The following is a 12,355-nucleotide window of genomic DNA, read 5'->3' on the forward strand; positions in this document are numbered from 1 at the left end:
AAAAATGCCTTAAAATATGACAGGCAGAGGGGATATTTTTTAATCGGCAATATTCCACAGCTTCAAGGCTTAAAAAATATGATTATTGCGAAGATACATGATATTATTAATCCCCTAATTCCGTAATAAGCCCTGAAATATAACCGAGGACTTGAGGAAGAGTCGAGAATTCCTGGAAAATTTTCATTACAAACTGAGTTTCTGAGGCGATCAGCGCACGTTTTCATTCCTGGGGTTGCGATTCCATTAAATACGGGCAAATCATCAAAGGGCCGCCGGCATCCCTCAGCGCAGTGAGGAATATTGCGACTTTATCCCGTTTTTATAAGGCCATTTTACACGAGGAAATAACGCTAGCTGTTGCATGCAAGATTTCTTCGTGTATACTGGAAAAGTGAATGGATGGTTATACCATTTCATTGGCTAATTCTGAGGTGAATATCCCCTGATAAAATACTACGAAATCTTCGATTTATTTTCTATCTTCGTTCTTTCAAAGTTCCACTTAAACCCCGTAATTGGATGGACTAAAGCTGTTTAATTGCACACTAATCTACCTCGTGTAAAATAGCCATTTATTTTGTCGTTCACCGAAATGAACCAATTTAATTAATTTGTGACATTTAGAAAGCTCTTTGGATATCTTCAGATCGTATAGATACTACATGATATACATCAGGGGCGCCGACTTATAAAAAATATTGGGGGGGCCCATATCGGAGGTTTTTCCCCGGGAAGAGGTTAAATTCAAAGTGTGTCGCAGCGCCGAAAAGCTGTCATGATTCACACCACCTGATTCAGTTAACCTGCTTAACCTTATAATTATTTGTTTTAACACGTTGTTGAATTTATTTTAAAAGGTAACTATCGTCAAACATGGGAAAAAAATTACCAATTTATTTTTGTGATTTCACATAGCATAATATAACTTCATTATTTTCTTGAATTATTGAGGGTGCTCCGCCCCCCCAAACGAATCTTTGAGGGGGCTCGGGCCCCCTCAGGCCCCATGGAGTCGGCGCCACTGATATAGATATTAGAAGAGATCAATTTCCAAATTGTATTGTAAATAATTTGAGGTTGTTAAGGTCGGGGAATGGTCGCTAAAGGATTTTTACAACTCATGTATTCGAATACTTGCCTGATTTTGCCTTTGCTTATGCCCAGAGCATATGGTAACAAGGCAAACTCGTGGCAAATCGGCTCAAACTTTCTGAATTTTAACGATTATGCTTTTTCGACCAACACATCTTTAGTAATTTTGGTTCCTACTGGAATCACCTACCCAGGGTAAAAATTTAGTGTCACAATTTTTCACCACCTTGTAGACTTGGTGAACTGTTCATATTTTGAGTAAAAACTAAGTAGCTGTGATCAAATTAGTGTCTAGCTTTGTATAAGCGAACTTAAAGGGAGGAGTTAGACAAGGTTATTCTTTGTCTCACGTCACTGTCAATATTTACGAGTACATCGATTTTTTTTGCATTATTCTATGGCAGGAAAATAATCCACGAATTGTATTAAAACCTAATTTTTCTCCACCTTTAATAGAGGTAAACTGAAGAATACTCGTGGACCCAGGGTTGCCGACTCCCAAAAAATATCGGGGGGGCCCAAACTGGGGACTTTGCCCCGGTCAATTTTATGAGTAGTGAATTTTAAGTTTTTTTTAAGCATTTTAGACGAGTCATATGATCAACATTAGAACCCTGATCACTCGAATCTCGATATCTGGACACTCCGGGGAAAATTGACTAGCCTGACACATTTTTTCCTCACATCTGTAACGAATTTTTGGGGGGAGCTTGGCCCCCCTCAGGCCCCATGGAGTCGGCGCCACTGTGTGGACCATAAATAAATGTTCGTGGAAAAATATTCACAAAGTTAAGTCTGCTTGCAAGTCGCAGAGAGGACGAACAGTTGCCATACGTCCCTGGGGAGGAGAGCAGAGGTATAAATGGTGTTTTGACTCACCGTGAGCACGTAGCCGCGGGCGTAGTCCTCGTGCGTCCAGCCGAAGCCGTGCAGCACCTGCAACACCTCCTCCTGCTGCAGCACGGAGAAGAGCCGGTCGAGAAGGATCTTGAGTCGGATGGGCAGCGCCTGGCAGCCGTAGAGCACGAGGCTCGCGATGTCGAACGCCACGTTGGGCTGCACCGCCTCCACGCCGTGGTGCGGGCTCATGAGGGCACCACCGCCCCCAGCACCACCGCCCCCGCCACCGCCGATCGGAATACTGTGATGGTACAGGTGGCGGAATCCCAATTTGTCCAATGCTGCAAGGGAGAGAAGAGAAATATTGTCAGCATACGAACCATACGTGTGATAGTCAAGAGCCACTCATTAGTTGATGCATTCAGTGGGATGTTTCAGATAGGTTAGGATGGAGCTCATTCCAGATTAAAGCACGGGTAAGTGATTGGAAATTTGATGTGGAATCAAGGTGGGTGATTCACCACATCGCTCTTACTGCTTCAATATAGAACACCACTTAAAAAACGAATCACAAAACGGTCCTGGGTGAACGCTGATACAAATAATTGCCAAACACAGTGCGTACAAAGGCTAATTTTCCGGTATCACTAAATCTAATCATCAAACCATGAATATGTATTTTTCAATTTTTTAAAACAATTCAATGAGACGACTAGTTTAAGAAACGACTAGTCTAAAATGATACAGTGGATCAAATATAGTCGTCTCATTAAATTAAAAAAATTGAAAACCATTTCATTCAACAGTATGTAATGGAACGCTACGACCACACCGACCTTTAAGGTTTAACTAAAAACAGCAGTTAAAATTCGGAGCACGAAACGGTCATGAGTAAACGCTGTCGCAAGTCATTGTTCTCTCCTCTTTTTCGAAAATTGACAGAAAAGGACAGAGTGAATTAGGGAACAGAGAGTGATTGACTTTGGGAGCGAAACGACCATCAGTTCTTTTCGGGCGGGGGGGTCGCCTTCGGAAGTCACACGAGAGGGTGACAAGAGGGGTCCTTCTCCCCCCTCCACTCCATTCCCCTGTCAAGTGTCAAGCGCGCCACGGTGACTGAGTGACAATGCGCCCTCCACGGGGCGAGCCGACACCCGCAAATGACAATAATTGCCCTCTTCAGCGGGGCCGACTGGTGGCGCGTCCCAGGGCTTGTTTATGCTTCGTCGACCCTCGCAGACTAGAGAGCTGTTCTCCCTTCGCGGGCCTAAGAACAACACGACCGTCCCACCTTCTGTCCGTCACGAACTCGAGCCCTTCGGTATGTGTGCTCAACTGCGTTCGAGAGCCAAAAAGTTGATAGGAAGGGAAAAAGAAGATCTGCACTCATACAGAGCCCTTCTGCGCTTCTACACTTAAAAGAGTCTGCTTCCAGCTGGAGATGTAGATCGATATAGGTGCCTTTTCCGTTTCTTATTCTGTTACTAGATAGGTAGATATGTTATTCACGTGCCAGTGGCGTAGCCAGGAATTTCGATTGGGGGGAGGGTCCAAAACCAGGGGAGAAAATATTTTAAAAACAGGGTACGAAGTAATGGGTTTTAAACTAATTTTAACCCTTATCATAATCGAAAAAGACTTCATTTTTCAAAGAAATCTTTTGTGAATGCACGACTTTTCAATATTTTGTTTACTTTTATGATGCAAAGTAACTGTGTTTTTATATTTCGGGGGGGGGGGGGGGTCCGGATCCCTCGGACCCCTCCTGGCTACACCACTGTCATGTGCGTAAATATTATGCTCCCACCAGGCAATAGCCTACTTGCGCCAATATGTAATAATAATAGAAGCGGACTAATTATTATTATTTTTTATAAAATGCAGACCTAAATGGGTCCATAATTCATGTAAAAACTTCAGGCTTTAGGATGTAAAACCTTCCCACTACGGTAAATAAAACTTTGTAAGAATTTATCAGGAAGATTTCTAATCTCAGGATGATATCTGATGATCTTTGGGTTCTGCAAATATTTTAAAGAGTAATTATTTGCGACAGATTCACCCTGCTCCGCTGCAGGACTCGTCGGGAATTTAGTAAGCAACAATGTTTTTATTAAAAAGAACGCCCGACCAAGCCTGCAACAGCGAATCTGTGACAAATAATTATCCAAAAACTACTCAAAGAACCAAAAGGTCACTTTGCCTTATTCACCTTAAGAATTTCAATGGATATAACTCACTTTTCATACCTAATTTATAACGTGAGGTCACGATTTATTGTTTATTTTTCTATTGCATTGTTTTGTTTATGCCTCGTATTCAAGAAATCGATGATGCGTGTTTTGCGAGAGCTATTCAATGCAAAACTAGGACACGCGTAATTTTGGTAGCTCCTACATGCAACTTCGTGCATGTTGGGGAGAAACAATCACTCCCTGCCATACACCCCAGAGGAGACCCGCCACGTATCATGTAGATGCAGCCCTTGAAGTTTGACTGAGGTTGTTAGCGCTGAAATATTGCAGCCCTGGTCACATGATGCGTTAACAAGTAAAAGTGAACGAGTAAAAATGTGAACGTATAAACTATATGGTATCCTTAGCAGCTTTGACAAATGTAAATAGCTAGGATCAAAACAAGGAACTTATTCCAGCGTTGTTCAGGTATTCGCACATGTTCCGTTTCGTTGATAGAGTTCCACTCAAGTGTTTTGGCTAAAACCTAGATGCTGTCAAAATATTACACCTCTCGCTATGCGAGTTATACTGCATTGGAGAACGGTAAGATTGACAGGAAGGACTCCAGAGGATATCATGCATTCTCAAGGAGATATCCTGGTCATACGTAGAACTCATATTACGCCACGGAGTTCAATATCAGAAATTTCTGGCAGGTACGCATTTTTCAGTCTCTAAGCCGCGAATTTCAAATTGAATGTCCAAAAGAATTAATGAATAAACTGTAACAATTTTAAATGAATATGCTTGTCCTTGGTTTTGGATCTATCGCGGTCAATCACCGTAAGTGAAATATGCACAACATATTTCTCAGACCTGACTGGTATTAACGTAAAACCTTTATGAACTCCATTCAAGTATAATAAATTCATAACATATACGATGGAATAAATTATTAAATTGCCATTTCAATAGCTATCTCGAAAGTAATTCTCATGGAATGGAGAGTAATATCCTCTGAATTTTCAAAAAAGTAATCTATTAATATATTATAGAGAGATAATTAGAATTACGATTCACGGTAATAGTATAATCACCTTTGCTACACTTAAGACACATAACGTAGCTTCTTCGCTGCCTTAACTTTAACTATGAAGAAATCCATTTCAAAGCAAATAACGTAAAGTAATGCATTTTAATGCACGTACGGAGATAGGCAAACAAATTCACTGATTGCTAGGAAGAAAAAATTCACGGGTATTACCACTTCTATTCCATCGCACTCAGGTTAGATCGCAATGAGTTACAATATTACATAGCTGACAAACCAGTCCAATCCAATTTACCTTCCTGTCTAATCATAGAATGTGAACTCAATGTGTCAATATAAACAAGATCCCATCGCAGATTGATGGACTGCAAAAAAGTTGAAGGGAAATACCGGAGTACCAAAAATGATGCCATTCATCAAGAGGCATCGTCAGTCACTGAAGTGACACGGTTTGATGCACTCGATTGCCATTAAGAGACTATTGACCGTGACAAACGTGACTCAAAGTGTAATATCACGATCGACAGGCTTCAACAGTTTCACTACCCGGGCTGCATTATTGGAAATTTTCGGTAGTGTGGGTCATCGCGAGGCCTGGGATTTGGGAGGTGAGTGTTTACCACCGCGCTTGGCTACGGGAACGAGATGATTGGGAGGGGGGAGGGAGAATCTTCTGGTAGTTGCACGATCGGCCGCCAGGTGGGAGGTGGTGTCCAACAGAATCGCTGAGAGATCGCAATGGCGTTATACAGCATCACATCGAAGTAGAGATGCAAGCTTATTCGATTACAGGACGTACCCAGGATCAAAACTAGGGGGGGTAAGCCATGGTTATTCAAGTTATAGGTAAGTTTTAAATATGGAAAAGATGAATGAAACCAAAATTTTAAGGAAACTGCAACAGCTCTATATTAGTTTTTAAAATAATTGGCTTGAAGAATATTTTCCTTAAAAATATTTGCGATATTTGCTTCTGGGGGGGCAGCTGCCCCCTGCTGGCCCAAGCTGGGTACACCCATGTCCGATTACAAAAGGAAACAGAGTCGTAAGCAACCCAGAATGCACAGATGATGCGTAATGTTCAAGAGATTTCAACGAACACCTCTTCGACGTGAAGATTCACTACGAATTACTACGCATTGCGCCAACAAGAGTAGAACTTTGAGCTGCCAACCTTCGATCAAAAATATCGATTCGCTTCGCTCATACAATGTTGGGCAACATTTCGTGAAAAACTGCTCATTAATCGGCAGTTTCTTAATGATAAGATCAATGCCAACAAGATCAATCAAAAAAGGGTGTTACAATATTTTTATCGTTCAAAAGAGCTGGGCAGGGAATTCAAAATTTCAAATAGGATACCCAGAAGCAGTCAAAATTATACAGGCTCGCATCATTTCATTGATGAAAAGACGGAGCCACTTACAATTCCCGTACTGTTCCTTTCATGTATTATTCACTAAACAATAGAAGAGTGGTTATAGAATGATAAAAAGGAGTGACGTGATTGGTATGAAGACTATTACGCAGTCTTTTAAGTACCAGAGCTCTCCGTTTTATGTGTAGTTATATGGGATAAGGCTAAGCGGAACCAACTTGGCTAGTTACCTACCTACGGTTTGTCTGTAAAGCTCATGTACGTATACCTAGTTCGTCGCAGGTAATTGAAGAAATGCACCGCCAGCTTTCTCAGAATGAATGTGGTTTTATCGGAATTTAATATTGCATCTCCATTTTCTACGGGACAAAAATAAAACAAGTGAGTCAATCGCCTCATTTTGATGTGAAGTAGTTGGTGAGACTTGCCAAACCAACAAACATCCTGTAAAGAGCGATATTATACCTCCAATTCGACATTTTAGAACAGTATCATAATCCACTAAATGACTGTGAAGCTTTCATGAACCATTGGTTATAATTAAATGTGTTTTTGGCGTGATATTCGCGTATTTTTTATCACTTTCACTGAAGTTACTCATCTCTTGCTTGAGGCTTCTTTGGAGCGTGTAGAAGACTGTGATGAAGCCACCAGCACGAGAGGGGAAATTTCAGTATAAGTGATAAAATATGCTTAAATTACTCAAATGGACGTTATTTATTAGTCTCATGATCTTCACTTGCGTATAATTGCAAAGTAATCTCAACTTGAGTAATAGTAACGTTATTTAAATTTGAAAAAAATTACCAGAGGTTTAACGTTAAAATTAAAATGGTGGCGTCCATTAATTCGATGCCACATACATCTGCAGGCACCAAAAAATTTAGGAGCTAATGATAGATTCACCGATTAATTATGAGAGAAAAAGACAAGTTGAGAATTGTGACAATCCGGAGGTATAAACATTAAAGGGAAGGCATTAATTTACGTTTCATACTAAACTAAACTATTATAAATAATGCTATATACGAGGATACAGTGATAGTAACTGAACCGGTACCACTTTTTGAGAACAAAATGACAACCATAAAGAGTTCCCTTATTGTCGGCTGATAAATTCATCTCCATCTCAAAGTTAAAAATTGCTCTGAAGTACTTAAATACAAAATAAAATGTCGCTGGAAATCAAGGAGTGACATCAAAATCAACCTAAACATTCAGGACTAATGGAATCACAGATAAGGTGATAAGTAAGACATTTTCACTCTTACCAACTACACAAAACACCCAACAATATTTACATGACATTAAAAAGGGAATCATAAGATAAGTAAAATACAAACGACGCATAAATTTATCCCTGTAAAAATGACTGAAATATTCAATGGGAAATCTTTTTCACCCATTAGTTTGAAACATTTCGAATGCTAAAAAATGTGATTCTCTATGGCCCACAGTGAGAATCAAGGTGTCATTAATAGCCAAGTATTCGAAGATTTAAAAGTATCTAGCAAATATTTTCGAAGAGGAAAACGCAATCTAAGACAAATAAGACGACAGCTTCAGTCTGAACATTACTAGTGTCACAACCGCATTAAGGGTTTACAAGCGATGATACCAGTATTACTGCAAATACAAGTGAAGTACTGCCTCAAATATTGGGACGAGATGGGGAGTAATACCACTGAAGACAAGAAAAAAACGCTGGCAAAGCTTTTAGCAGCTAAATTAAAGCTCACACGGAAAACTGAATCCCACCTTTCACAGCGAATGCATTTAAGAAATTGAACGCTTAAAATAAAAGTAACGAGAAATATTATATGGAAAAAAAGTGCTCGTGACCTCAATCTCAGTTCTTCTTAACGGCATAACGTATTAACGATCACTATCAAACAACATTGTCTGCGGTAACAAAAACAGAGAAACAGTAAAGTTCCATTCATATTAATCCGTATAAATGATGAAATCCAGCCCACAAATAAATGCCACTGGCCGGGGCATGTTTCACCAATAAGTATTGTTAGGCCTCGCAAAATTGACCCTGTAAACATCGTCGTAAATTATAGAAAAAACAGCATGAGAAACAAAAATATTTTATTAATGAATTGATATAGAGTGGTTTCCAGTAAATATTTAATATTCACCAGCTAAACTCTTGGCGAAGTGCTGCAGAGCATATTGCAAAAACAAACGAGCGGTTTTATCAAATAGACAAAGTTTATAAATGCACAGCACCAAATGAAGTCAACTATTTGATAAAACCTGGTTATATTCTCTGACTGAATAAATTTTGCAACATTAAACAAAGAAAGTCTTTTTCAGAGGTACTATCGTTTACACAATTTATATGAAATGCATATTTCAGTGCCACTATTCTCGCAACATAAATAGATTCGAAATGAAAAAAAAACGATAAAAGAGCGTAAAAATAAACAAGATTCATAGGAATATGCCGTAAATACACGACATAACACCGATTATACAGCGGAAATACCGATTATACATTAGGTATACATTAGAAGAGAAAATTCACTTCCTAAATTCTGCGCTGTTGCTACACTAACAGCATCCACGGTTTCAAAATACAAGATTCTAGGTATCATCATATAGTATACATACCCTGAGACAATGACATTTAAATACTAATATTAAATAAAAGTGTAAAACGCACTAGGCGAATATATCGCGTGGCTCTATAATTGAAGCGGCAAACACACTACTGAATCCTCTCTATAATCAAATCGTTATTAAATGGAAAATATACAAATAAAAACGTCTTCGAAGCATCGGCTTAAAATCAATTCACCCGGTGGAAAGTACTACATTGTAACTACGCTTTAACAATGTCGAAGTCAAATGTCGAGGTGAGACGGATATAACACAAATCCCATGAATCACGGATATATGCGGGGATTGTAAGTAGAATGCGGGGGAGAAGTATGGGGGTAAATCGTTTACGTACGATCACTGAGAGTCGCCGGTACGGTCGTTCGCAGCCACGTCGAAGTCACGTCCTCGACTCCTCCTTTTCGCCGGTCAAAGCGGTCGCTCCCCCCGGCGAAGGCAGGCGGTCCAGCGCGCCGAATCGAGCCGGGCGTCGTCCGTCGTCGGCGAGCGCTTTGTCCCGGAGTCCCCTTCGCCCTTCCCGAGGGCGGCGGCCGTTCAAGTCCCCTCCCGCTACACTCACTAGCGTTCCCAGCGAGGGGTCCGTCTCTCCGTCCCTATGCCTCCACGGTCACCCGGCGTCATCTGTTGACGGCCGCCTAATGGTTTGTGCCAGCCCCCGGGGGGACGGGGAAGGGGGGGAGGCTGCGGAGGGCGTTGGGGGCGGAGGGGAGGGACAGAGGGGGGGGGGGGGTTGGGGGACGCTCGGCTAAGAGACACACACACAGAAAAGAGAGCCGATGGGGGCCATGTGCAAGACAAATCGCGGCGCTTCGGGAGGGTCACCATAAGACTCCTCTGCCTCTCCGCCCCCTGTTGTGTCCAGGACCCCTGATGGAGCGGGGGTGAGCACCGAAAAAGCGAAAGGCCCCCCTCTCCCATTCCACAATCATTTCCCCTCCTCATACCACCGCTGTGAGCGTCTTCCTCGTGGACAAGGTACCTCTGTGCACTGGTCATCCAACGCTGCCTTGGCGGTTATTAAGTATTTTACCGATTAAGGTAGGTTTCGATCCAAGTGTAAGGGACCGCGAACTCACCTCGTTGTAGGCGGGATTTCGTTACATACGTGATCGTTAAACGCGAGGTTAACTGTACTAGAGCACTATTTTATTATTATTATTATTATTTAGTATTCCACCGATTAAGATGTTTTTTAAGCCTTGGAGCTGTGGAATATTGCCTATGAAAAAATGACCCCTCTTGCCTATCATATTTTAAGGACTTTGTTCGCTCTATTTTCCGCAAGGTGTTTAAAAATACTTCAACGGGAGTAACGGGCGCCTTTTCAACCTGTGCCGGCCTTTTTATATGTTTCTGTCACAGAGTATTGATTATTATTAAAGTATTCTACCGATTAAGGTAGGTTTCCATGGAGTACGTAGGAAGTGTTCTGGCAGCCTCCCCTTCCTTCATGTACTTCCCTCATCATTTCATAGAAAGGCCAACCCCCTTTCAATCTCTCCAAAAGTCCTATTAATTTCCTTCCTCTTCCCGTTTACCTAATATTCTGCCCTCTGACACTGTGCCACCTTAAAGGCCGTTTTACACGGAGCACTTACTTGCACAATATGATGCGAGCACGAGGGCGCAAGAGGAAAAATTGCGCCATGTAAAGTGGTGAATTGCTAGAGCACAGGCGAGAATGCGTGGACGTGAGATGGCAAAATAAGCCCCTGTTCTAATTTCGTTTATGCATTCGCACAATTCCACGCCATTTTAGAAATTAATTCATGGGCGTACCCAGCGAGGGGCAGCTGCCCTCCCCCCCTCACCTAGAAGCAAAATTGCAAATGTGTTTAAGGAAAATAATATTTTTTCAAGCAAATAATTTAAAAAATACCAGATGATGGCTCAGTGAGCCGAAACTCGTTGTACGCATTAAAAATTCTTGTGGAAAAGTGCTACGATCTTTTATTTATTTAAATATTTCTAACTTTCACCAATTGAAGCCTGAATCTGTGGAAATTAATAAAGAGCTGTTACAGTTTCCTTAAAATGTTGGTTTCATTCACGTTTGCCATGCTGAAATCTTACCTATAACTTGAACAACCATGGCTTGCCCCCCCCCCCCCCTAGTTTTGATCCTGGGTACGCCCTTGAATTAATGCAGTTATAACCTGCGCAAGTCCGTGCCCCGTGTAAAACGGCCATAAGAATTCCGATCATGATGATAAAATAGTAACCTCATACGGTCAATACCATGGCTGTATCAGTAACAGTTGAGCGACCAGTATCCAAGGACACGGCTTATAGAATTGATACACCGCCACGCCACGGAAATCGCCCTCAGAGAGCCTTCTCCACGGCTCCCCCCTGACAATGGGTCCCACCCTTAATCGGAGGAGTGACCCTGTCCCCTTGAGGGGACCCCAGTGGGTGGTAGGCGTCGCGGTGTCGGCCCACCTTGATGGACTCTCAAGACTCGGGACGACGTGAAATCCGTCTTCATCGCAATCATTTCCAGCGGGCGGTGAGGATGGCGAGTCAATTACAATGCGCTGCAGCCGCATTCGCTGCCGGGACCAGATAGATTGCCCGGCCGGCCACAAAAACGTCTCCACATTTATCCTGTCGGTGTCGGCCTGTTGATCCGGCAGGGAGCTTAAGCCCAGGGTAAAAAGATGACCTTGTTTAAAGACCAGAACTATACCTATGCCAGCATATGAGGCTTAACTCTGTGGAAATTAGTTGCACCAAATCCCGCGAAAAGGTAATTTTTTCAACAAGGTATTTGTTTTTATTATTCAAGCTAATTTAAGACAACATTGTCCTCTCTTACAAGATTAAGTAACTTGATTAGCAATCACAAACATCCATGTCCTGGATGGTGGTCTATACACCCAGGCGGGATTCGAACTCGCAACCTCTAGGTTAGGAGTCGGGGACTTCACCCCAGCGCCACCGAGGCCGGCACACCTTACCTACAAAAACCCTATCGAAGAAAATATTCCTGGATTATTATTATTAAAGTATTCTACCGATTAATATAGGTTTCCATAGAGTACTTAAGAAGCATTCTAGCAGCCTCCCCTTACTTCATGTACTTCCCTCGTAAAAAAAAAACAAATGGTAAATTTCCACAAGATCGCGGTTTACTTTCTTAACTTAATAGACCGAGGATTGGCATATTTTGTCATTCACAAGCCC

General features: G+C 41.8%; 1 protein-coding gene across 1 annotated transcript in view; it reads right to left on the reverse strand.

The window, feature by feature from the left end:
* Positions 1-12,355, reverse strand: part of LOC124166812 — a 497,419-nt gene that overhangs the window by 23,243 nt on the left and 461,821 nt on the right. The window contains exon 4 of the mRNA XM_046544505.1: positions 1,975-2,276. Within this exon, the coding sequence (XP_046400461.1) occupies positions 1,975-2,276 (302 nt within the window). The remainder of the gene's footprint in view (positions 1-1,974; positions 2,277-12,355) is intronic.

The sequence above is a fragment of the Ischnura elegans genome, chromosome 10 (genome assembly GCF_921293095.1).
Source record: "Ischnura elegans chromosome 10, ioIscEleg1.1, whole genome shotgun sequence".
NCBI classification, from domain to species: Eukaryota; Metazoa; Arthropoda; class Insecta; order Odonata; family Coenagrionidae; genus Ischnura; species Ischnura elegans.